The sequence below is a fragment of the Oncorhynchus mykiss genome, chromosome 15 (genome assembly GCF_013265735.2).
Source record: "Oncorhynchus mykiss isolate Arlee chromosome 15, USDA_OmykA_1.1, whole genome shotgun sequence".
NCBI classification, from domain to species: domain Eukaryota; kingdom Metazoa; phylum Chordata; class Actinopteri; order Salmoniformes; family Salmonidae; genus Oncorhynchus; species Oncorhynchus mykiss.
Window position 1 is genome coordinate 42,523,094 of NC_048579.1, and position 27,138 is coordinate 42,550,231.

The 27,138-nt window shown below is 42.3% G+C and overlaps 1 protein-coding gene across 3 annotated transcripts; it reads left to right on the forward strand.

Annotated features, from left to right (window-relative positions):
* The first annotated feature begins 5,410 nt into the window (after positions 1–5,410).
* tpst1l (tyrosylprotein sulfotransferase 1, like) lies at positions 5,411–22,881 on the forward strand. 3 transcript variants are annotated; one of them, XM_036944387.1, is made up of 8 exons: positions 5,414–5,643; positions 5,836–5,888; positions 16,722–16,857; positions 17,676–18,348; positions 18,516–18,674; positions 18,830–19,083; positions 20,023–20,224; positions 22,221–22,881. In XM_036944387.1, the coding sequence occupies exons 4-8, from the start codon at positions 17,935–17,937 to the stop codon at positions 22,251–22,253; spliced, it is 1,062 nt and encodes a 353-aa protein (XP_036800282.1). In that variant the 5' UTR covers positions 5,414–5,643; positions 5,836–5,888; positions 16,722–16,857; positions 17,676–17,934; the 3' UTR covers positions 22,254–22,881. The 3 variants fall into 3 exon arrangements, with proteins under 3 accessions (XP_021418924.1, XP_036800282.1, XP_036800281.1); XM_021563249.2 differs by lacking the exon at positions 16,722–16,857 and having other exon boundaries at positions 5,411–5,643; XM_036944386.1 differs by lacking the exon at positions 5,414–5,643 and having other exon boundaries at positions 5,650–5,888; positions 16,722–16,838.
* The last annotated feature ends 4,257 nt before the right edge of the window (positions 22,882–27,138 follow it).

A 27,138-nucleotide genomic window follows, 5' to 3' on the forward strand; every position in this document is an offset into this window, starting at 1 on the left:
TGCAGCATAAATACTGGAGGCTGAGACAGGAGGGGTCAGGAGACACTGTGGCCCCATCGAAGACACCCCCGGACAGGGCCAAACTGGAAGGATATAACCCCACCCAATTTGCCAAAGCACAGCCCCCACACCACTAGAGGGATATCTTCAACCACCAACTTGGGGGGCAACCCAGACAGGATGACCACATCAGTGAATCAACCCACTCAGGTGATGCACCCCCTCCAGGGACGGCATGAGAAAGCCCCAGTAAGCCAGTGACTCAGCCCCTGTAATAGGGTTAGAGGCAGAGAATCCCAGTGGAAAGAGGGGAACCGGCCAGGCAGAGACAGCACTGGCGGTTTGTTGCTCCAGAGCCTTTCCGTTCACCCTCCCACTCCTGGGCCAGACTACACTCAATCATATGACCCACTGAAGAGATGAGTCTTCAGTAAAGCCTTAAAGGTTGAGACCGAGCTTGCCTCTCTGACATGGGTAGGCAGACCGTTCCATAAAAATGGAGCTCTATAGGAGAAAGCCCTGCCTCCAGCTGTTTGCTTAGAAATTCTAGGGACAATTAGGAGGCCTGCGTCTTGTGACCGTAGCGTACGTGTAGGTATGTACGGCAGGACCAAATCAGAGAGATAGGTAGGATTCTAGCAGCCGTATTTAGCACTAACTGAAGTTTATTTAGTGCTTTATCCGGGTAGCCGGAAAGTAGAGCATTGCAGTAGTCTAACCTAGAAGTGACAAAAGCATGGATTAATTTTTCTGCTGCATTTTTGGACAGAAAGTTTCTGATTTTTGCAATGTTACGTAGATGGAAAAAAGCTATCCTTGAAATGGTCTTGATATGTTCTTCAAATAAGAGATCAGGGTCCAGAGTAACGCCGAGGTCCTTCACAGTTTTATTTGAGACGACTGTACAACCATTAAGATTAATTTTCAGATTCAACAGAAGATCTCTTTGTTTCTTGGGACCTAGAACAAGCATCTCTGTTTTGTCCGAGTTTAAAAGTAGAACGTTTGCAGCCATCCACTTCCTTATGTCTGAAACACATGCTTCTAGCGAGGGAAATGTTGGGGCTTCACCATGTTTCATTGAAATGTACAGCTGTGTGTCATCCGCATAGCAGTGAAAGTTAACATTATATTTTCGAATGACATCCGCAAGAGGTAAAATATATAGTGAAAACAATAGTGGTCCTAAAACGGAACCTTGAGGAACACCGAAATTTACAGTTGATTTTTCAGAGGACAAATCATTTACAGAGACAAACTGATATCTTTCCGAAAGATAAGATCTAAACCAGGCCAGAACTTGTCCGTGTAGACCAATTTGGGTTTCCAGTCTCTCCAAAAGAATGTGGTGATCAATGGTCCTGACAGAGTTGTGCAGACTCAGGACAACTGAGCTTTGAAGGAATATGCAGATTTAAAGGAGTCCATAATTTGCTTTCTAATAATCATGATATTTTCCTCAAAGAAGTTCATGAATTTATTACTGCTGCTGAAGTGAAAGCCATCCTCTCTTGGGGAATGCTGCTTTTTAGTTAGCTTTGCGACAGTATCAAAAAGGAATTTTGGATTGTTCTTATTTTCCTCAATTAAGTTGGAAAAATAGGATGATCGAGCAGCAGTAAGGGCTCTTCGATACTGCACGGTACTGTCTTTCCAAGCTAGTCGGAAGACTTCCAGTTTGGTGTGGCGCCATTTCCGTTCCAATTTTCTGGAAGCTTGCTTCAGAGCTCGGGTATTTTCTGTATACCAGGGAGCTAGTTTCTTATGAGAAATGTTTTTAGTTTTTAGGGGTTCAACTGCATCTAAGGTATTGCGCAAGGTTAAATTGAGTTCCTCAGTTAGGTGGTTAACTGATTTTTGTCCTCTGGCGTCCTTGGGTAGACAGAGAGAGTCTGGAAGGACATCAAGGAATCTTTGTGTTGTCTGTGAATTTATAGCACGACTTTTGATATTCCTTGGTTGGGGTCTGAGCAGATTATTTGTTGCAATTGCAAACATATTAAAATGGTGGTCCGATAGTCCAGGATTATGAGGAAAAAGATTAAGATCCACAACATTTATTCCATGGGACATAACTAGGCCCAGAGTATGACTGTGACAGTGAGTGGGTCCAGAGACATGTTGGACAAAACCCACAAAGTCGATGATGGCCTTTTGGAGTGGGTTTGTGGACTTTTCCATGTGAATATTAAAGTCACCAAAAATTTGAATATTATCTGCTATGACTACCGATAGGAATTTAGGGAACTCAATGAGGAATGCTGTATATGGCCCAGGAAGCCTGTAAACAGTAGCTATAAAAAGTGATTGAGTAGGCTGCATAGATTTCATGACTAGAAGCTATTTTTTGTAAATTGAAATTTGCTATCGTAAATGTTAGCAATACCTCTGCCTTTATGGGATGCACGGGGGATATGGTCACTAGTGTAGCCAGGAGGTGAGGCCTCATTTAACACAGTAAATTCATCAGGCTTAAGCCATGTTTCAGTCAGGCCAATCACATCAAGATTATGATCAGTGATTAGTTCATTGACTATAATTGCCTTTGAAGTAAGGGATCTAACATTAAGTAGCCCTATTTTGAGATGTGAGGTATCATGACAAAGGCGGTATCAGAGGTATGAAGAGTGGAACTAGGGGCTCCATTGTAAACTAAAACAATGATAACTAACCTGAACAACAGTATACAAGGCATATTGACATTTGAGAGAGACATACAGTAATCGCAGGTGTTGATTGGGAGAGCTAGCTAAAACAACAGGTGAGACAACGACAGCTAATCAGCTAACGCAACAACAGCAGGTAAAATGACTAGGCAGAGAGGGTCGGATTAACCACACACAGAGTCTGAGTTCGCGGCTGTGGCCGACAGATAAAAAAAAATTATAAACAGAATGGAGTACCGTGATTAATGGACAGTCCAGCAGGCATCAGCTATGTAGCCAAGTGATCAAAGTGTCCAGGGGGCAGCAGTAGATGGAACAGGGAAGCCACCACTACGCTAGCGACACGGCGTTTAAAGTTAGTAGCAAGGGGCTAGTAGGAGCGTCTGCTCCGACGGAGGCCGGTTGAAGGCACAGCGGATGGAGTATTCGTCGGCAGACCAGTCGTGGTGGTGCGGTGGGGCGCCGTGTCGACAGAATCCAAGCCAGATGGAAAAAGAGGTATTGTAGAATTTAGTTTGCTAGCCGGGAGATGCGCCTGGCTCACAGCTAACTGGTGCTAGCTTCGTGGCAGTGGCGTTAGCCACTATAGCCAATCGGTAGCAGCGGTGATCCGGTGCCAAGGTCCAGAGTTTACAGCAAGGATCCGGTGGAGTATTGGGCTCTGTGGGGTTTGGGTGAACAGCTGACTAGGCCGAGAGGTGGGCCTCAGGGATAGCTTTGGTACTGGATACCACCATGAGCTAGCTAACTGCAGGCTGTGAGCTAGCTAGCTAGCTAGCTGCAAGCTAGCTGTGACGATCAGAAGTAGTGGTCCAGGGATTACGGCAGGAATCCGGCGTTGTTGTGGAGACAGTCCGATACTGGTAGACTAGCGAGTATTATCCAGGCTAAAAACAGGGCCTGTATCTGTACATAAGGTAAAAGCCGCTAGCAGTGGCTAACAATGACTAATAGCTTGTAGCTAATTAGCTGGTTAGCTTCTGGAGGTTCTTGAATGTGTTCTAAAATTGAAAATAATAGCAATTCCGTATCACATTGGGTTAGGCAGGTTACCGGAAGGTATAATCAAATTAAAAATCGAAAAGAGATTGAAAATGAATTGAAATATATATACAAAAAAATATGAAAAATACAAAAGTACACGAGAGGACAAACAAACACGTCTTCACTGCTACGCCATCTTGGATAACCTGCAGTCAGGTCCTCACCGAATCTAAATTCTCTATCTTTCAGAAAGGCGCTTTCCTTTGCTTTCTTCCAAACTGCATCACTCACTGTGCGAAAGGCAAACTGGATGATGATCGAGTGGCTGCCGATGGCATCTTGCTTCATCCCAATACGATGAGCAACAACCACAGCCATGTCCATATATCCATCGGGGAAGTCCGGTGCCACCTAATATGCACTTCACATCCTCACCGTGGTCCCGGGGGACACCGTAAAGCCATAGCCCCCACCTTCTCCGGTATCTCTCTGCTTCAGATAAGCACTCTTGCATGTTGGATGGTCTTCTCCTGTGCAGTGCATTTATCAGAAGAAGCAGTGCTTGCAAGTTTAAGCTCTTAGATACTATTTTATGCATGATTCAGAGAGGTCTAGAGGTGAACGATTTTTTGTGTATAATTTTCTCCAGACCATTGGCTCTTTCATTTATCTTTGCAGAGGCAGCATCGATTGTTGACCTTGAGAACAATTTTTTTTTAAATATATATATATTTAAACAATGTTGACCTGAAGTTCGCGCAAAGACAATTATTTGTGTCTTTTTGGGTGTGGGACTATTGACTGGATTTTCTGAATCAACCGAATGTCCAGATTCCTCAATTTCTTCACATGAGGAATCAGGTGGAGGTTTTTCTCCGGTGTATGAGCTAACAACTGCTAGTTGATCAAATTAGCGGTCTACTGAGCGTTGTTCTCTATTGTGTTTACTATAAACCAAGTTGTTACATTTCAGTACGTTTTTTGATTTTTTATATCGATTTGACAGCCTGCCCATTGATTTGACAGCCCGCCTTTGATTTGACAGCCCGCCTTTGATTTGACAGCCTGCCCATGCGCAGTTTGGAGCTAGACTACCTTTTATTTGTTGCTAGACTACCTTTAGACCTGATTATGTGTTCCTACGCATGAGCATAGCCAACGTCGCTGCGATATGACATCGCCGAAAAGTGTGATCGGTCCTTCAATGGAGAAGCAGTTTCAGCCGCTCTTCATATTGTACTGTGAAAGTGTCTATCCTTGTATCAAAGGGAATTTTACAACTAACCCAAGATAGACCAACTCCTGTCGTTTCAAATGGAAACAAATGAGCCATAGTGGGCAGAACAAGCAAGGAAGGGTGTTAGAGCCAAGCATGAGTTAGCGAGATCCTATTGGAGCGTTCAAGCAAAAATGTACATATTCCGTTAGGGAGCGCCTACCCTAAAGTACGTGTGTAATAAATAAATTCCCCCTAGCACTCCTTTAAAACAAAACATTTTTGTTTTCCTTTGGCAAAGGATAACATCTACAAAACTTAGTCCACTCTATTCGGAACAGAGTGTAGTTTTGGGAACGGAAAACTGTTTTGAGACCAAAAGATTAATTGGTGAAAAAATGGCATCATGTCAGACAAAATCTATCTCCTCTCACTGCCATCCAATGGACTTCCTCTCATCACCATATTTGGTAGTGAGTGGAAGCGGAAAACCGGATGCTTCACACTTATACATCCGGTGAAATATCTGTCTCATTATTCTAGCTGTGGGACTGCCTTTATGGCAACTGTTCCGTACACCGTCAGTGGAGTCAAACGATTGCATCCGGTCTTTAGGAGGAATGGAAAGACAGCATGTGATGTTACTTTTGGACGTTATTAACATCCATTTAACAAGGGCAAACTCCATCTTAACTCCTCCTACACGTTTATTCGATTGGTTGAACAGTGCAAAAGAGAACCTCCCCGATAGTTATTTTCTCTCGTCAGGATCAGAAAGTAATAAACACCGCTCAGGCGTTTCTTTTAAGAATGCTGAATTACTGTCCATATGTTGTGTTGTACGATAGTAGATACGGCTGAACCTCAGACTGGTGACAAGACAACACCATAGTTAAACTCGTTTAAATTACACAATTTATCTTGTTTGAGCGGCTTGTGTTGAAGTTGACAGTTTCCTCTATTTTGCAGTTACACAATACAACGGACCTTTCTTTTTCAGAGACTGATTCTCCGCAGTTAAGGTGAGTGATATTCACATTCGATTCCGTGAAGTTTTGTGTATACAAAACTACTACCAATTGCGCTTCCTGGGTATTCACAACTCACTGGAGGTAACAATACTGTCGATTAACCAAGGGTGTATTAATTAGGCCGATTCTGTTGCAAAACGTTTCTTAAAGGGAAGCAAACTGAACGAAACGGGGAGGGTCCTACCTGAATGTGCCCCTCGTGTTAGTTGCAAAATTGTTTCCCGTTTTAAATTATAAAACGGAATGCAACTGTTTGAACTAATGATTACACCCCTGTTTGCCGGAGGTGCTGTTTTTTAATTTTTTCAGTGTGGACCGCTGGCCTAGTTAGTTTCCATAACCCTAGCTGATTTTTGGAAATTAGCTTGTCAATTTAAAAAAAAATACAATTTAGATTTACTCTGTCGATTGATTCTAGGCTTGGAATGTATCATATAATGGAAAGTATATTTAAACAATTTCCCAACGTTGGTTTGTTGTAGTTCCTCAGCAAGGTCAATTCAGTTTCTCTTAGCCTGAAGACCCACCATTCAATTGCAAATAATTATATTTCGGGCAGAAATTCGCTTTCAGATCAGGGAAGATTCCTCTTATGACCCCAACAAAGCAGAATGTTGAATAAAATGATGCTTCACTGGTTGTCCATGTGATTGGTCCTTTTGGAGGCAGGAATGTGAGACAAATCCCCATCAATCAGACATTCAGTATGCTAACGTTAGTTTGTGTAAATATATTGTTTGTGTTTACAGGTTTTCATTTCAATACTAATGCAATTCACACGTGACAAACACTTGCACAATATGGCAGTGCCTAACAGACCAGCAAACCCCTTTCAGCCGAGGGCTTTGGTGGACTAAATTCGACTATTATTTACATATTGTGCATCACAAGCAATGCCTCAACAGATTGAAAATACAAGGGACAGAACCTACCAGCACCGCATAAAGTAGGGTAAATGCTTTCCTGTGGATACCCTTTCTCCACCTCCTACCGCCAAAAGGACCAACAAAATATACAACCAGTACATGGGGCGGCAGGTAGCCTAGCGGTTAAGAGCGTTGGGCCAGTAATCAAAAGGTCGCTGGTTTGAATCGCCGAGCCGGCAAATGGAAAAATCTGCCGTTCTGCCCTTGAGAAAGTCAGTTAACCTCCAACAACAATCTCTCTGATTCAGAGGGGTTGGGTTAAATGTGGAAGACAAATTTCAGTTGAATGCATTCAAATACAATTTTATTGGTCACATGTGTAGACTTGACAGTGAAACGCTTACTTAGTTGTGCAACTGACTAGGTATCCCAATTCCTTAAAGTAAATGTAATTGTAGTCAATATTCTGCCTTGTAGAGACTAGCATCTTTTTTAGTGACTTCTTTCAGACTGATATTCATGGTGTAACCATTGTAACAGTCTGATGTTTAGGCAAAGTTCCTCTCTGCTTACCTCGTCAAAATAAATGTTCCCCACAAGTTCTTGCTTTTTGTGCATTCTTTTTTTTTTTTTTTGACATGAGGTAAGCAGAGAGGAAGTGGGTCTACAACAGACCCAGATTTGCTAAGTCTGTTTACACTCTGTTCAGTTTTTTTTTTTCTCAAACCACCCCCCCCGCATAAGGACCAACCCTACAGACAATCTTCAGAGTAAGTTGAAATTGCGTTTTGGCGGACTATTGCGTTTTTTTGCAAGTTAATTCCTATCAACGCTAGTGTGTAAATACGTGTTTCTAAAAGCAGCTAACTTCACCCTACCCCTTGTCATGACCAGATGTTCACTGGTGATTCTGCCTGGTCTGTTCTGCAATTTACAGTGACAAGAAAAAGTATGTGAACCCTTTGGAAATACCTGGATTTCTGCGTAAATTGATCATTAAATGTTATCTGATCTTCATCTAGGTCACAACAATGAACACAGTCTGCTTAAACTAATAACACACAAACAATTATACGTTTTCATGTCTTTATTGAACATACTGTGTAAACATTCACAGTGCAGGGTGGAGAAAGTATGTGAACCCTTGGCTTTAATAACGGGTTGACCTGCCTTTGACAGCAATAACCTCAACCAAATGTTTTCTGTAGTTGTGGATCAGACCTGCACAATGGTCAGGAGGAATTTTGGACCATTCCTCTTTACAAAACTGTTTCAGTTCAGCAATATTCTTGGGATGTCTGGTGTGAACTGCTGTCTTGATGTCATGCCACAGCATCTCAATCAGGTTGAGGTCAGGACTCTGACTGGGCCATTCCAGATGGCTTATTTTCTTCTGTTGAAGCCATTCTGTTGCTGATTTACTTCTGTGGTTTGGGTGGTTGTCCTGTTGCATCACCCAACTTCTGTTGAGCTTCAATTGGCGGACAGATAGCCTAACATTCTCCTGCAAAATGTCTTGATAAACTTGGGAATTAATTTTTCTATCGACGATAACAAGCTGTCCTTGCCCTGAGGCAGCAAAGCAGTCCCAAACCATTATGCTCCCTCCACCATACTTTACAGTTGGGATGAGGTTTTGATGTTGGTGAGCTGTGCCCTTTTTTCTCAACACAGTGTTGTGTTCCTTCCAAACAGGTTCCAACCTACACTGTGAATGTTTAAATGATGTATTCAATATAGACCAGAAATGCAATTTGTGTGTTATTAGTTTAATCACACTATGTGTGTCTATTGTTGTGACCTATATGAAGATCAGATCAAACTTGATGACCAAATAATGCAGAAATCCAGGTAATTCCAAAGGGTTCACCTATTTATTTTTTTCTTGCCACTGTAACATCCTGGAGCTCAGTGTCCGATAGCAGAGAATCGTGGAATAATCCTACACGCACACACACATTCTAAGCTATCACAGACCTGTCAATCTCTTTCTCTCTCTCCCCTAAACACTGTCACACACACTCACTGCAATCTGCACAGCAACAGACCTGGCAATCTCTAACACACATTTAGGGCAGTTCTGGACTGTTTTTCGACAGTCTGCATTCTCACAAAGCCTTGCTAATCCCATCCCTATGGTCACACTGTTTGAAGTCCTGCATTCAAGTAGGCCTTTCTATATTTTTGGTTGAGGGCTCCTGACTGGCTAGATCTGTACAACCCATCTGTCCATAGAACTCCAGCAGAGATTAACGTTGATTTGACTGTTTAATTGTAATCCAACAATGGAAATAGTGGATTCAATCCGGCGCCCTTGTTGGCTTTAAGACACGGTTACAACGCACACTATAGAACAAAATAAATGGCAACTGTCGCCTTATTGCGCACCTGATGCTGGCTATTTCATTGGAAATTAAAGGGGAAGTGCAATGTCTAGACTAGTCTGAATGAGACTGTTTTGAATTCATTTGTGACCGTCACACTACTCCTGCTGAAATAACAGCCTAAATAATGTACATAAATAATTATTATTGACCAATTTCTGTCCAGTGTTCACATTCAACATCCTCATCTGTCAGAACTTTAACAAGAACTTTAGCAAGTATCCAGAAAGTAGGTGTTGCCTTCCTGGTTCAACCAGATGCCCAGTTTCCTCCACATCCACTCTGAACAGACCGGAGAAGAGAGACAATGAGACTGCTCTGTAGCCTACTCTTCATTCTGGGACAGAGTCAATGACTGAGTCCTTAATGGCACCCGGTTTCCTATATAGTCTACTACATTAGACCAGAGTGTCATTCCATTTGATTTCATTCACTTTCGACAACCTTGTTTGTAAGCTTTTAAATGATATCAAAATGGTGGGGAATGCAATATGGGCCAACTTTGAGCACCTCTATCTCCTAAATGTTTTAGCATTGTTAGGTTCTAAATGAACCTGTTAACACTCATGGACGACTAGTAAAGCTTAAACCAAGTTTATTCACCTATTGGGTCATACAGCTGTATAAGCCAAATACATGGTTCCACCAGTGGTAGTGTATACAGTTGAAGTTTACATACACTTTAGCCAAATGCATTTAAACTCAGTTTTTCACAATTCCTAACATTTAATCCCAGTAAACATTCCCTGTTTTAGGTCAGTAGAATCACCACTTTATTTTAAGAATGTGAAATGTCAGAATAATAGTAGAGTGATTTATTTCAGCTTTTATTTCTTTCATCACATTCCCAGTGGGTCAGAAGTTTACATACACTTAATTAGTATTTGGTAGCATTGCCTTTTTAAATTGATTCACATTGGAGCAACGTTTTCAGGTAGCCTTCCACATGCTTCCCACAATAAATTGGGTGAATTTTGGCCCATTCCTCCTGACACAGTTGCTGTAACTGAGTCAGGTTTGTAGGCATCCTTGCTCGCACAAGCTTTTTCAGTTCTGCCAACAAATTTTCTATAGGGTTGAGGTCAGGCTTTGTGATGGCCACTCCAATACCTTGACATTGTTGTCCTTTTTCCACAACTTTGGAAGTATGCTTGGGGTCATTGTCCATTTGGAAGACTCATTTGCGACCAAGCTTTAATTTCCTGACTGATGTCTTGAGATGTTGCTTCAATATATCCACATAATTTTCCTGCCTCATATGTATTTTGTGAAGTGCACCAGTCCCTCTTGCAGCAAAGCACCCCCACATCATGATACTGCCACCCCTGTGCTTCATGGTTAGGATGGTGTTCTTTGGCTTGCAAGCCTCTCCCTTTTTCCTCCAAACATAACGATGGTCATTATAGCCAAACGGTTCTATTTTTGTTTCATCAGACCAGAGGACATTTCTCCAAAAAGTACGATCTTTGTCCCCATGTGCAGTTAAAAACCGTAGTCTGGCTTTTTTGTTTATGGTGGTTTTGGAGCAGTGGCTTCTTCCTAGCTGAGTGGCCTTTCAGGTTATAGGACTTGTTTTTACTCTGGATATAGATACTTTTGCATCTGTTTCCTCCAGAATCTTCACACGGTCCTTTGTTGTTCTGGGAATGATTGGCACTTTTCGCACCACAGTACGTTCATCTCCAGGAGACAGAACGCGTCTCCTTCCTGAACGGTATGACGGCTGCGTGGTCCCATGGTGTTTATACTTGCGTACTATTGTTTGTACAGATGAACGTGGTACTTTCAGGTGTTGGGAAATTGCTCCCAAAGATGAACCAGACTTGCGGAAGTCTACAATTTTTTTTCTGAGGTCTTGGCTGATTTTTTAATTTTTTTTTATTTATCCCATCATGGCAAGCAAAGAGGCACTGAGTTTGAAGGTAGGCCTTGAAATACATCCACAGGTACACCTCCAATTGACTCAAATGATGTCAATTAGCCTATCATAAGCTTCTAAAGACATGACATAATTTTCTGGAATTTTCCAAGCTGTTTCAAGGCACAATCAACTTAGTGTATGTAAACTTCTGACCCACTGCAATTGTGATACAGTGAAGTAATCTGTCTGTAAACGATTGTTGGAAAAATTACTTGTATCATGCACAAATGTCCTAAGCGATTGCCAAAACTATAGTTTGTTAACAAGATATTTGTGAAGTGGTTGAAACCTAAGGTTATGCAAACTTCCGTCTTCAACTGTATATACCCCAATTTGGGGTGGGATCTCCTCCTCTCTAAACATTGTCTTTTTTGCTAGGCAGGAAGTTAAGTAATACGGGCAATAAACTGTTCCTTCTTCCTTAATTACCTCTTTAGGATAGGGGGCGCTCGCATCCCACTTGGCCAAAATCCAGGGAAATGCAGCGCGGCAAATAGATATAAAAATCAAACTTTCGTTAAATCACACATGTAAGATACTCAATTAAAGCTACACTCGTTGTGAATCCAGCCAACATGTCAGATTTTAAAAAGGCTTTTCAGGGAAAGCATAAGAAGCTATTATCTGATGATAGCACAATGGTAAACAGAGGGTAGCATATTTCAACCCTGCAGGCGCTACACAAAACGCAGAAATAAAATATAAAACATGCCTTACCTTTGACGAGCTTCTTTTGTTGGCACTCCAATATGTCCCATAAACATCACAATTGGTCCTTTTTTCGATTAATTCCATCCATATATATCCAAAATGTCAATTTGACGTGTTTGATCCAGAAAAAACAGCTTCCAGAATGCGCAAAGTCACTACAAAATATTTTAAAAGTTGCCTATGAACTTTGAAATATTTTGGCAAACTATTTTTGTAATACAACTTTAGGTATTTTTAAACGTTAATAATCGATCAAATTGAATATGGGTCTGTTTTCAATAGAGGACGAGAGGAAACTAATGCTACTTTTCATGTCTTGGCCAACTCTCAACAGTGTTACTCAGTTCCTAGATGTCATACTTTATTTCTTCTTTTTTTTCCTTCTTTTTTTAGAGGGTGGATCAGCTTAATATTGCGGAAAGAATGTTGCATCCAATGTAATTGTCAGCATCATTTCCAATCCCCCATATTTTTTGATATATATATTTATTTTTTATTTAAAAAAATATAAATAATATAAATAAATATATTTATATAAATAAATATACAGTGCCTTGCGAAAGTATTCGGCCCCCTTGAACTTTGCGACCTTTTGCCACATTTCAGGCTTCAAACATAAGGATATAAAACTGTATTTTTTTGTGAAGAATCAACAACAAGTGGGACACAATCATGAAGTGGAACGACATTTATTGGATATTTCAAACTTTTTTAACAAATCAAAAACTGAAAAATTGGGCGTGCAAAATTACTCAGCCCCCTTAAGTTAATACTTTGTAGCGCCACCTTTTGCTGTGATTACAGCTGTAAGTCGCTTGGGGTATGTCTCTATCAGTTTTGCACATCGAGAGACTGACATTTTTTCCCATTCCTCCTTGCAAAACAGCTCTATGCTATTTCACAAAAGTTCTGAACCTATATACATTTTACAGATCCCGAATGTTTTACATTGTTTATCTTGTTATTAGTCCCACTCAACCCCTCCCATCTGTCTCTCAACATCATCCATTTCGGATTTCTACTTGCCATATATTTTTCAACTGTGCTGTGATTCTTCACAAAATAATTGAACCTTCCTATTCTCATAGCTTCTACAGATTGTAAATTAAAAATTAACATTTTTGCTAAAATAATTATTATATTATTGAATAATTGACTATGGCTTTTCAAATCACCCAGTATTGCTATCTGTCGTGTTAGTTCTAGGCAAATGTTGCAATTCTTCAGCCATTCCTGGACCTGTGACCAAAAATGAGCTACATATGGACAATACCAAAGTAAATTATCTAATGACTCTGCCTCCTCATAGCAGAATCTGCAGAGCTGGGAAGATTGTATCCCCCATATATATATATATATATATATATATATATAACATTCTATTAGTTTTAAATTATTTTGTATAGTAATTTATATTTAAACATTTGAAGTTTTGACTCCGGCGTTGTTTTGCGTATCAATTCATAAACCATGTGCCATGAAATCATGTGCCATGAAATCTCTTCCCAACTATTTTGCAATTTATATGGCACAGCTGTCAGTTTTTTGGTCCCTAAATGAAATTGGTAAATGTTTTTATTTATCACACTTTTCTTTAACCATTTATGTTCTTTAATACAGGGCCGACATACAAGTTCCTTACTTTTTTCCCCTTCTACTTGCCTCTTCCATTTTTGCGGTAATGATGCAATTAATTGGTTGTAATTTTGGGTAGAGCAGACATTTCCATATGTCTGTGTTAGCTGCATGTGTGACAACTCCACCAGTCCTATTTATGATATCATTCACTGAATGTGTACCTTTTTTAAAAATGTCTTCTATAAATAGTTTTTTTTATCAATTAGTATATTTGAATTTAACCACAATATTTGTTGTACTATTTGTTCCGTCCTTTCAGGTGGATTAAACTGAAATTGCAGCCAACTTTCTAAGGCTTGTTTAAAAAAGAAAGATATTTTGGAGATTATTTCCTTTTCAAACAGCCGAAAGTGAGCAGGTGTAATCTGAATAAAGGGGAAAAGGCTCTTCCTGAATATAGGATGAGACATTCGTACCAATTGACTAGAGAACCCGTTTGGATTTAAGTATAACTTTTGTATGACTGATGCCTTTAGTGAGAGGTCTAATGCTTTAATATTTAATAATTTCTGCCCTCCGAATTCATGTTCGTTATATAAATAGGCCCTTTTAACTTTATCTGGTTTGCCATTCCAAATAAAATGGAATATTTTTTGTTCGTATAATTTAAAAAGCAGGTCACTACGTGTAGGCAAATAGGTAAACTGTGATATAACTAAGGAGTTAATCAGGGGGATTTTTCCACAAATAGACAGATATTTTCCTTTCCATGGTAGCAAGATCTTATCTATTTTTGCTAACTTTCTATAAACATTTATTGGAGTGAGATAATTTCTTTACTTTGGGATTTGTATACCGAGTATGTCTACATCTCCGTCAGACCACCCAATTGGCAAACTACATGGTAATGTAAAAAAAAAAAAATTTTACTGATCCAATACGTAATATGGTACATTTATCAGAATTTGGTTTTAATCCAGAGAGGATAGCAAAAGTATCTAGCTCCTCTAAGAGGCCGTGGAGAGACTCCAATTGTGGTTTTAAAAGAACATGAATTATCAGCGTACAATGACACCTTAGTTTTTAGGCCTAGATGGCATACTTCTTCATTGCACAAATGAATAACCTCAACCAAATTCCAAAGACTGGTGACATCCAGTGGAAGCGGTAGGAACTGAAAACAGGTTCCTAAGAAATATCATTTGCCAATGAGAACTCAGTGAACAGACGGAGACCTAAAAATGTAAAAACTTCTGAACGGTTAGTCCTCTGGGTTTTGCCTGCTACATACGTTCTGTTATACTCAGACATGATTCAAACAGTTTTAGAAACTTCCATCCAATAATATGCATATCTTATATTCTTGGCATGAGTAGCAGGAAGTTGAAATTCGGCACGCTATTTATCCAAATGTGAAAATGCTGCCCCCTATACCTTAAGAAGTGAACTATTTCCATTGATCGTTAATTCTAGCCCTTTTGTCCTCTGCGTTGTGTATTTATCCTTGACATATTCTTACATATTAATTGGACAGTATCCAACAATCCATGTATTGATGCGATTTAACATTAAAATTCTCACAACATGGTAAAACAAAAACCCCTTCATGGTTGTCTTAAGCTATCATCTAGTGTTCTCGACTAACCTCCCTCTGAGGACACTTAAATATAAGGTTACTTAAAGATAAGGTTTCTTGGGAGGAAAAACCCTCCCAAGGCCCAATAAATTTGAACAGTGCACCCACCCCTCACAGCTTGAAAGTAGCGCTCTTTCTCGCTTTGTCCGAATCATAATTAAAATATTTGATCAATTATCCAACCCAAATTTAGAATGACAGTTGTTAGCGCTTTACTTTGAGTCTACCACTCAAATTAAAGCTTCTCAACCTAGCACAAATAATGACGATTAGAATGTACATTTAGAAACGGGAACTTTTTATTCCAGGTAATAGCTCTACTCTTTTACAACCCCCATTTTTCCCGGTTTTCCTGTCGCGAGTGGCATGGTAATGAAAGATTGGTATCTCAATGCAGTCTGTCTAAATTACTATGAATTTCAGTGTGCATTCCTCCTCAATAAACCTGACACCCCAACTAAACAATTATGGGCATGGTTGACCCCCCCCCCCCCCCCCCCCCCCCCGGCACTTATCCTTCCAGCGGGTCTTCGTTGGTTCTTTATCAGATAGCTTCATTTAATCTTCCCAACGGCACATATGTAACTCTTGCCTGTCACATTTGATGGCCCTTGATAATGTCCCGGTTTCAATATCCAAATAAATTATGTTTTTTCCAAATACACGAGTCTCTCACCTGAGCTGCCATCACCCTTCTGTCTGGTCCATTTCTCCCACCAGTACACCAGGAGCATGAGAGAAGTTTGAATGAGATCTCTCTCCATGCGCAGTCTCAGGACTCATGGTGCACTCCTGCCGCCCGGACTCAGGTCATAGATAGGAGTGTTAGAAGTCACTGTCGTATTGAAAGCCTTTGTCGCTCTTTCTTCAGCCGGTTAGGGAGGGTTTCGACCGATTTAATCAGATTGACCGATTTCAAGTTTTCATAACAATCGGAAATCGGTATTTTTGGACACCGATTTGGCCTATTTTTTAAATATTTTTTTTTACTACTTTTATTTAACTAGGCAAGTCAGTTAAGAACACATTCTGATTTTCAATGAAGGCCTAGGAACAGTGGGTTAATTGCCTTGTTCAGAGGCAGAACGACAGATTTTTACCTTGTCAGCTCGGGGATTCAATCTTGCAACCTTAGTTAACTAGTCCAATGCTCTAACCACCTGCCTTACATTGCACTCCACGAGGAGCCAGCCTGTTACGCGAATGCAGTAAGGTTGCTAGCTAGCATTAAACTTATCTTATAAAAAGCAATTCATCATAATCACTAGTTAACTACACATGGTTGATGATATTACTAGTTTATCAAGTGTGGGCGGGTAAAAAGAAGCGCGGCTAGGCAGCTTATGTTTCGGAGGACTCATGACTCGACCTTTGCCTCTCCCGAGCTCTTTGGGGAGTTGCAGCGATGAGAAAAGATTTTACTCCCAAATTTCATGATTACGGAGGTGTAAAAAAAAAAAAAAAAAACACTCTTGGAACCTAGTGTTAAGTTCTAATTTGTCAGAGTAAATAACATGGACACTAGAGAACCAAGTTTAATTCTTCCCAAAGGGTCGACACAACTTTGTCTGAATACAGCTATGTTCCCATCATCACAAGTGTGTGTGTGTGTTATATATATTTATACTCCACTTTAGATACCCCTCCTTCTCTCCAATCCTTACATTACAACCCTTATTACTCCCTTCAGGGGATCTGACCTCAACCCCTCTTTTGCCTAATCCACAGATATCCATCCGCTTCCCCTATAGCAATCCTGTGATCTCCTCCCGTCCACCCAACACATTCCAAAGCCATCTGTCTTTCTACGGAGACCCATTACCTCCTGACATAAAACAGAAAGGGGTCTGAATACTTTCCAAATGTACCGTAATTTAAGAACTGTGGAATTATAGGTCATATTTCATAGAAATCTTAACACTGGACAGTTACTTTGAAGTACCTATCTAATACAGAGACCACATGTACTGTACAAAGCATTTGTACCTAAGCCTTTCAGAAGGGAATGAACAAAAATGTATAAATTAGGCTACACGTTCTTTGTGCAAATGATTTGGGTACATTTTTGTTTTGGGTGCAAACTCGGCGTCAACACTAAACTCTTTTTGTAGCCTAAAACTAGCTAGCAGAGTAAATATGACTTGATTGTTGCAGCATGTGAGGATCGGCATTCTGCAGGCTTTTGATTTAGTTTAGTAGTGACTCATAGGATCTTAAACAAATTGCTTTGCATTGTAGCGTGTGGCTGAGCAAGCTGTCACTGTAGGAAAACATGGAACAGTAGCAGTTAGTGGCTTTACATGAGTGTGACAATGAGGGATAGAGGAAAGAAAGAAAGAAACTGAGTGAGGTGAGAAGAAAGGGAGAGTTGATGGCATTTACGAGAAGGCAGCGTAACCGTGTAGTTAGTGGCTCTGCAAATGCAGGATGTGGAATATGAATGTTGCAGAAATCCAACCAGACACGCTCTTCTGTGTCTTTTGTGCAGCTAGTTCAGTCATTCGTTGGGGAGGTCAATGACAGGACATATGCAGGAAGCTACAATTGTTCTGAAATTGTTCCAAAATGTAATGCGTAATAATTATGTAATAACATAGCGTGTTTTGTATGTGGTCACCAGAAGAAATAATATCAATTGTGAACACATAAGTGTGTGTGTGTGTGTGTGTGTGTTTGTTGCAGGTCCAGTATGGTGGATCAAGGATATGTACAGGGCTGGCACCCAGCTGGAAAGGACCCCTCTCAGAGCCACCTGGGGGGGTCCTAGACCGCCAGCAACGACGGGTCTCTACGTTATTTTCTACCCAAAGGCCTCAGTCACTCTCCCTTGCCCCTCTCTCAACCCTCTAGGTCTCAACCCACAGATTTTATACCAAATCATACCCCAAGCTCTTACTCTTAACTCCAGTCCACAGCCCATAAACCTCCAGTCTAACTGACCATGAGGGGACAGAAGGTGAGCATGTTATTGGGCTGTGCTCTCCTCTGTTCCGCCTCTCTCCTCTACCTGGGCCTGAGTGGCATCGACTGCCCTCCCCCTGACCACGCCCACCGCCATACCTGGGCAGATGCCCACCTGGGCTCCACCAATCAGAGCCAAGCATCTCCCATTTACTATGGCGAGGACACACCCCTCATTTTCATTGGTGGGTTCCCTCGGAGCGGCACCACACTGATGCGGGCCATGCTGGATGCCCACAATGCAGTGCGTTGCGGGGAGGAGACACGGGTGATCCCGCGTCTTCTTGCGATGCGTGCCACCTGGAGTCGCTCGGCCAGAGAGCGGGTCAGACTGGATGAGGCCGGGGTCACTGACCAGGTGTTGGACTCAGCAGTGCGGGCGTTCTTACTGGAGGTTAGCCATGGTGTTTGTCTCTCCTGTTTGTCTTCTCACTTTACATCAGGTAATCCTAAAACATAGGAAGGGTTGCCTAGGCTAGGATGCTACAGTGTAATTAAATTGTAACTGCACCATTTTCTATAGCTTTGAGGCTGGATTCATTGCTTGATTTCTTCCACCAGGTAATAATAGGTCATGGTGAGCCAGCAGCCAGGCTCTGTAACAAGGATCCATTTGCTCTGAAGTCTCTGTCCTACCTGGCCCGTATTTTCCCCCAGGCCAAGTTTGTTCTCATGCTACGGGATGGAAGGGCTACCGTCCACTCCATGATCTCACGCAAGGTAGCAACTGCTGTGGGGTGGGGGAGGGGGTTCCCTCTGCATGCTGGGGTCTGATGAGCTTCCATTCTTCCTTGCTCTTCAGACACTTCACTCTCTTCTCTATATTCTCTCTCTTTAACACAGACTCCTTCTCCTTCCCTTCTCTCTTCTTGCAGGTGACCATCTCTGGTTTTGACCTGACTAGTTACAGGGACTGTCTAACTAAGTGGAGCCGTGCGGTGGAGGGCATGTACTCCCAGTGCCAGGGGGCGCCTGAGGGCAGCTGTCTGCCTGTGCGCTACGAGCAGCTGGTACTGCACCCAGAGGTAGAGATGAGGAAGCTGCTGAGCTTCCTGGGGTTGCCATGGGACCCGGCCGTGCTACACCACGAAGACCTTATTGGCAAGGCCGGCGGTGTGTCGCTGTCCAAGTGAGCGAAAGAGAGAGCGAGTTTGTCTTTATGTACATGCAAGACAAGCACCCTCCTAAGATTCATTATTTCCTTTCCCATTTAACCTTTGCTGTAGAAGATTATGGCTCACAGGTGTACTTAGTATTACTCCTTACACAGGATTCACACATTAGTCTGTCTTCCCAGCTCACCTCTCACTCACTCGCTCGCTCGCTCACTCACACACACACACACACACACACACACACACACACACACACACACACACACACACACACACACACACACACACACGTCTCATCTTCTGATTGCATACCAGACGTTTGCTGCGTTATGTTATAGTTCGCACTAAAGAGATGCCTGAAGAATAGGTAGTTATCCTCCATTTGTGTGTGATACAATAAGTGGATACTGACATTGTTCACCAGGTCAGCCATATCTATTACTACTATGAAGCATAAAGGGTCAGTCTTGTTTTTCCAGCTGTGCGGTGCAGTATAGACCTGGGTTAAAATACTATTTGACATTTTCAAATACTTTCAGTGTCTGCTCATTTGCCTGGAGTGCCAAATGTACAGGGTTTTCTTTTCACCTTTTTGACTATTCTGCTTAAACAATCCCAGAAAGTATTTTAAATGAGTTCAAATAGCATTTGAAGCCAGGTCTGGAGCTGTATGTATGATGGTTTAATGGAAGGTTTAGATGAGACATAATGTGAAGCCAGCTGTGGTAGTCAGTGAGCTGCTTTATATAATACTTCTGTCTTACGCCACGATTAAATCTTGTCACAACCATATGCACCTCTCAAAGCTAGGACAAAAATAGATGCTTGTGCGCGCACACACACGCATTGGAATTAGTCTAGACCCTTGTAGGTTGGAGAGGTCAGGTGACTCAAGTCTCGCACAAACACACATACACTAGTGTTATTTATATCTGTCTGATCTCCCCCTGTAGAGTGGAGCGGTCCACAGACCAGGTTGTGAACCCTGTAAACACAGACGCCCTGTCTAAGTGGGTGGGTCACATCCCCTCTGATGTGCTGCGTGAGATGCATGACATCGCCCCCATGCTCGCCCGCCTCGGCTACGACCCCCTGGCAAACCCCCCAGACTACGCCCGGCCAGACCCCATCATAGCCCCCAACAACTACACACTGGTGAGACCTGACTCACCATATCAGAATTTACATCCTTTCATATTTTTATTCTTATGGACAGTATCATTGTAAAGGATAAATGGAGATGCAAACAGATGGAAAGTCTGATAGGAAGGGCAGCATGCATATCCTCATGATGCTGGAAATATAGAACCCCAATGCTCAGTGATCATACAGTGGGGCAAGAAAGTATTTTTAGTTAGCCACCAATTGTGCAAGTTCACCCACTTAAAAAGATGAGAGGCCTGTAATTTTCATCATAGGTGCACTTCTATGACAGACAAAATTTAATTTTAAAAATCCAGAAAATCACATTGTAGGATTTTTATGAATTTATTTGCAAATTATGGTGGAAAATAAGTATTTGGTCAATAACAAGTTTTTCTCAATACATTGTTACATACCCTTTGTTAGCAATGACAGAGGTGAAGACTTAAAGAAAACATTTGACAAGGTTTTGCCACACTGTTGCTGTTATTTTGGCCCATTCCTCCATGCAGATCTCCTCTAGAGCAGTGATGTTTTGGGGCTGTTGCTGGGCAACACGGACTTTCAACTCCCTCCAAAGATTTTCTATGGGGTTGAGATCTGGAGACTGGCTAGGCCACTCCAGGACCTTGAAATGCTTCTTACGAAGCCACTCCTTCGTTGCCCGTGCGGTGTGTTTGGGATCATTGTCATGCTGAAAGACCCAGCCACGTATCATCTTCAATGCCGTTGCTGATGGAAGGTTTTCACTCAAAATCTCACGATACATGGCCCCATTCATTCTTTCCTTTACACGGATCAGTCGTCCTGGTCCCTTTGCAGAAAAACAGCCCCAAAGCATGATGTTTCCACCCCAATGCTTCACAGTAGGTATGGTGTTCTTTGGATGCAACTCAGCATTCTTTGTCCTCCAAACACGACGAGTTTTTACCAAAAAGTTATATTTTGGTTTCATCTGACCATATGACATTCTCCCAATCTTCTTCTGGATCATCCAAATGCTCTCTAGCAAACTTCAGACAGAGCTGGACATGTACTGGCTTAAGCAGGGGGACACGTCTGGCACTGCAGGATTTGAGTCCCTGGCGGCGTAGTGTGTTACTGATGGTAGGCTTTGTTACTTTGGTCCCAGCTCTCTGCAGGTCATTCGCTAGGTCCCCCTGTGTGGTTCTGGGATTTTTGCTCATTGTTCTTGTGATCATTTTGACCCCACGGGGTAAGGTCTTGCGTGGAGCCCCAGATCAAGGGAGATTATCAGTGGTCTTGAATGTCTTCCATTTCCTAATAATTGCTCCCACAGTTGATTTCGTCAAACCAAGCTGCTTACCTATTGCAGATTCAGTCTTCCCAGCCTGGTGCAGGTCTACAATTTTGTTTCTGGTGTCCTTTGACAGCTCTTTGGTCTTGGCCATAGTGGAGTTTGGAGTGTGACTGTTTGAGGTTGTGGACAGGTGTCTTTTATACTGATAACAAGTTCAAACAGGTGCCATTAATACAGGTAACGAGTGGAGGACAGAGGAGCCTCTTATAGAAGAAGTTACAGGTCTGTGAGAGCCAGAAATCTTGCTTGTTTGTAGGTGACCAAATACTTATTTTCCACCATAATTTGCAAATAAATGCATTAAAAATCCTAAAATGTGATTTTGTCTGTCATAGTTGAAGTGTACCTATGATGACAATTACAGGCCTCATCTTTTTAAGTGGGAGAACCTGCACAATTGGTGGCTGACTAAATACTTTTTTGCCCCACTGTAAGTAAGTAATATACTCCTGCACCACAGGAGACTGGTGAGGGAAGGACTGCTCATAATGGCTGGAATGGAGTAAGTGGAAGGGTATCAAACACATGGAAACCATGTCTTTATGTTTGATACCAATCCATTAATTCTGTTCCAGCCGTTACGATGAGCCCGTCCTCCCCTATTAAGGAGCCACCTGTGTCATCCACATATTTTCATATCTGCATGTGCTCTTCCTTAAAGGCTGATGATGATTTTCTTCTCCTCAGCTTCAGAGAACAGAAACCCTACATCCCAGTTAGGTGGAAAAAGAGGAGGAGGTAAACACAAGGCACTTTGGACATTCTAGAACCCTCTCCAGTTCCACATTCCATGCTCCTTTCCCATTGGCTCTCAGCCCACCATCAACCCCACTAAAGAGGATTCTAAACTGCATCTGTGTTTTTGCATAGGCCACCGTGACTGTTAGCCTATGTTGTGTTATTTGAGGGTAATGAGGGCATCAAATATGGATCAGTTTATTGCTCCACAATTCTGTGGGACAGTGGATGCCACTGTGTGGGAACTCCGGTGCCTCTTCCCTTGACTCATTCTCAGGAAAGTCCCCTGTCTGAAACTCTGCCTCCTCTCCCTCCACCTAGCCCTCCATGTACCAATAGTGTTGCAGTGTAAAGTGATTTTGTCCAACAATTGATGAACCTGATACCATTTCAATGTTTCTTATTAACTTCCTGTCACTCATCCAAAATCTGTGAACATGCTTTTGGAAAGATCTGTGAGAGTGTGTGTGTGTGTGTAAGTAGGCATACATTTATATTTTTCAAGATGTCATGTTTATTTTCTTAATAAATTATTTTGTTGGAGCATTCATTCAGTATTAGTTTGTAGCTTGTTTTGTCGAAATAAATAAGGCAAATCACTGTATAGCAAGTATGTCTGTAAGCATTTATTTCAGGTTTCTTTGCTAAGGACTTACAGTACCCACCAAAATAAGCCTAAGGTTAATCTTTAAGGGTTTTATGGTGGTTATTTTTTCCCCGTACTGCCGGTAAATCACTATGTTGTCAATGTGTATATAATGTTTTCTTTAAGAAGCAGAGTCTTATCACCGTTGAAACTCAATGCAGGGCACTACAATTAATGTACGGAAGTAACGCAACACAAAATCTAGCCAGGGAAAGCAAGTATAAAACAATTGAAATTCAAAAATCTGTCATTCTCACCTACTCTACATAAACTCTTCTACTCATAATTGAGCCCAGTTTTTTACTTATTCTTTCAAAAAAAATAAAGTTCAGTTTGGACCCCCTCTGTCAGAGGGGGACCTTTCCAGTGGAGCGTCAGGTTAGTATGATGGGGATTCCAGGGGCTCACAAATAGGTGGCTGGGGCTCTACGTCCAGGGGAGAGAAGTCATGAAAAGGCTCCTCAAGGCTTTCTAGGTCAAGGAAGCAGTGCAGGCTCTCCAGTTTTGTACCAGCTGGGTCAGGGTGTGTTGTGACTTGGTTGGGGAGTGTGACGACTTGGCCTCGTTTCGTTATGCCTGGGTTGGACTGTGTGGCAGAGGTCCTTTGTCCAGCTCTTCTGTGGACTCAGAAGGGGCGATTTCTTCATCAAAGGTTCCTGCAGGTCGTCAACTGTCGATTTAGTGTCTGTTCTCGATCGCCTCAGCCTGGCCTTTGTCTGTCCACCACAGGAGGAACTCCCTAGGCTCAGCGATGTCCATCCCTGACTTAATAGTGGTCTGTCTTTCCTTTCCCTTTTTCAGGAACTCTTCTATCTCGGTTAGTTTCTTCTCAAAGTCCATGCCCATCTCCTGCATTGCTCACTCCTCTCTCAGTATCAGCTGCCCTCTAAACTCCTCAAACTGGGAACTGATCTTGGCTTTGAGTCAGATGTTTCTCTCCCGTGTGCTTGCCGTGATGCCTCGCTCGCTCTCCAGGGAGTTGGAATGATAACAGATTGGGGAACACGCTAGGAGTGTCTATTGAAATGATGAGGGGGAAAAATGTATACAATATAGCACTATAGGGTTGTGTATATGACCTTGATTGTGGTAGTTTAGCGGCATTGTGCTGTAATCAGTCTCACTAGTAGACACTATACTGTTCAAGAAAGTTCATGCATTATAATATACTGCTCAAAAAAATAAAGGGAACACTAAAATAACACATCCTAGATCTGAATGAATGAAATATTCTTATTAAATACTTTTTTCTTTACATAGTTCAATGTGTTGATGACAAAATCACACAAATTATCAATGGAAATCAAATGTATAAACCCATGGAGGTCTGGATTTGGAGTCGCACTCAAAATTAAAGTGGAAAACCACACTACAGGCTGATCCAACTTTAATGTAATGTCCTTAAAACAAGTCAAAATGAGGCTCAGTAGTGTGTGTGGCCTCCACGTGCCGGGTATGACCTCCTTACAACGCCTGGGCATGCTCCTGATGAGGTGGTGGATGGTCTCCTGAGGGATCTCCTCCCAGACCTGGACTAAAGCATCCGCCAAATCCTGGACAGTGAATGGAGCGAGACATGATGTCCCAGATGTGCTCAATTGAATTCAGGTCTGTGGAATGGGCGGCCAGTCCATAGCATCAATGCCTTCCTCTTGCAGGAACTGCTGACACACTCCAGCCACATGAGGTCTAGCATTGTCTTGCATTAGGAGGAACCCAGGGCCAACCGCAACAGCATATGATCTCACAAGGGGTCTGAGGATCTCATCTCGGTACCTAATGGCAGTCAGGTTACCTCTGGCAGGCACATGGAGGGCTGTGCGGCCCCCCCAAATAAATGCCACCCCACACCATGACTGACCCACCGCCAAACCGGTCATACTGGAGGATGTTGCAGGCAGCAGAATGTTCACCACGGCATCTCCAGACTCTGTCACGTCTGTCACATGTGCTCAGTGGGAACCTGCTTTCATCTGTGAAGAGCACTTGCCAGTGGCAAATTTGCCAATCTTGGTGTTCTCTGGCAAATGAAAAACGTCCTGCACGGTGTTGGGCTGTAAGCACAACCCCCACCACAACCATTGACAGTGAACTCTGCTGTGGAGGTCACCTTCATTGTTGTAGGATAGTTGGGTCATTTCCCAGGCCCAAACCGAAGCGCTGACACCTTCATAGAATGAATGTTTGGCTAACTGTTGACATGTTGCACGGACTAAATGTGTATTTCTCTCTCCCTCTTTGCTGTTAATCCCCCTCTATCCAGCAAACAACATTCACAGCATGTTTCAAATGCAGTAACTACAGTCTCTCTGGCACAGAGATCCTATTAAATTACTCAAGGGGATGGGTTCATAACCCTCATAATTAAAGAATGTGCTGATAATGGCAACGATTTTGGTAAAGGAGAAATCCAAACCATCTCATTGGAATGAATAGCATTAGGCATAGCTCTTGCTTTTACTTATTCAGGAAAATTAAAGGCATATGAGATATATATCAGAAATTGTATAATAGAAATATTGTCAACACAATATTGTAATATCAATGCAGCATGTACAGGTTTTATACCTATTTTCTGTATAAATACACTCAACAAAAAAAGAAACGTCCTCTCACTGTCAACTGCGTTTATTTTCAGGAAACTTAACATGTGCAAATATTTGTATGAACATAAGATTAAACAACTGAGACATAAACTGAACAAGTTCCACAGACATGTGACTAACAAAAATTGAATAATGTGTCCCTGAACAAAGGGGGGGCCAAAATCAAAAGTAACAGTCCGTATCTGGAGTGGCCACCAGCTGTATTAAGTACTGCAGTGCATCTCCTCGTGGACTGCACCAGATTTGCAAGTTTTGCTGTGAGATGTTACCCCACTCTTCCACCTAGGCACCAGCAAGTTCCCTGACATTTCTGGGGGGAATGGCCCTAGCCCTCACCCTCCGATCCAACAGGTCCCAGACGTGCTCAATGGGATTGAGATCCGGGCACTTCGCTGGCCATGGAAGAACACTGAAATCACGCACAGAATGAGCAGTATGGCTGGTGTCATTGTAATGCTGTCATGTCAGGATGAGCCTGCAGGACGGGTAGCACATGAGGGAGGAGGATGTCTTCCCTGTAACGCACAGCGTTGAGATTGCCTGCAATGACAACACGCTCAGTCTGATGATGCTGTGACACACCGCCCCAGACCATGACGGACACTCCACCTCCAAATCAATCCCATTCCAGAGTACAGGCCTTGGTATAACGCTCATTCCTTCAACGATAAATGTGAATCCGACCATCACCCCTGGTGAGACAAAACCGCGACTCGTCAGTGAACACTTTGCCAGTCATGTCTGGTCCAGCGACGGTGGGTTTGTGCCCATATGCGTCGTTTTTGCCAGTGAAGTCTGGTGAGGACCTGCCTTACAACAGGCCTACAAGCCCTCAGTCCAGCCTCTCTCAGCCTATTGCGGACAGTCTGAGCACTGATGGAGGGATTGTGCGTTCCTGGTGTAACTCGGGCAGTTGTTGTTGCCATCCTGTACCTGTCCCGCAGGTGTGATGTTCAGATGTACCGATTCTGATGTACCGATCCTCAGCGTCCTCGCAGTGGTAGACCACGTGTAACAACACCTATGTGTTGTTACATGTGGTCTGCCACTGCAAGGACGATCCGCTGTCCGTCCTGTCTCCTGTAGCACCGTCTTAGGCGTCTCACAGTACGGACATTGCAATTTATTGACCTGGCCACATCTGCAGTGCTCATGCCTCCTTGCAGCATTCCTAAGGCACATTCACGCAGATGAGCAGCGACCCTGGGCATCTTTCTTTTGGTGTTTTTCAGAGTCAATAGAACGGCCTCTTTGGTGTCCTACGTTTTCATAACTGTGCCCTTAATTGCCTACCGTCTGTAAGCTGTTAGTGTCTCTTAACAAACGTTCCACAGGTGCATGTTCATTGTTCATGATTCATTGAACAAGCATGGGAAACAGTGTTTAACCCCTTTACAATGAAGATCTGTGAAGTTATTTGGATTTTAACGAATTATCTTTGAAAGACAGTGTCCTTAAAAAAGGGATGCTTTTTTTTTGCTGAATTTATATGTAACCGTCATTGACACAATGCAATCTTCTTCTTTTTTTTCTGAGACACAATAACATACACAGCAGTGTTCGTTGACTTATGGCCTCTCTCACACTCCTACAACATAAAAGGACTCGTCAAAAA

Excerpts from the sequence above, each read along its gene's own strand:
- tpst1l (XM_021563249.2), top strand. The coding sequence starts at position 17,935 with ATGAGGGGACAGAAGGTGAGCATGTTATTGGGCTGTGCTCTCCTCTGT. Across the intron at positions 18,349-18,515 it reads TGCGGGCGTTCTTACTGGAG|GTAATAATAGGTCATGGTGA; the intron begins GTTAGCCATGGT and ends TTCTTCCACCAG. Across the intron at positions 20,225-22,220 it reads CCCCCAACAACTACACACTG|CTTCAGAGAACAGAAACCCT; the intron begins GTGAGACCTGAC and ends TCTTCTCCTCAG.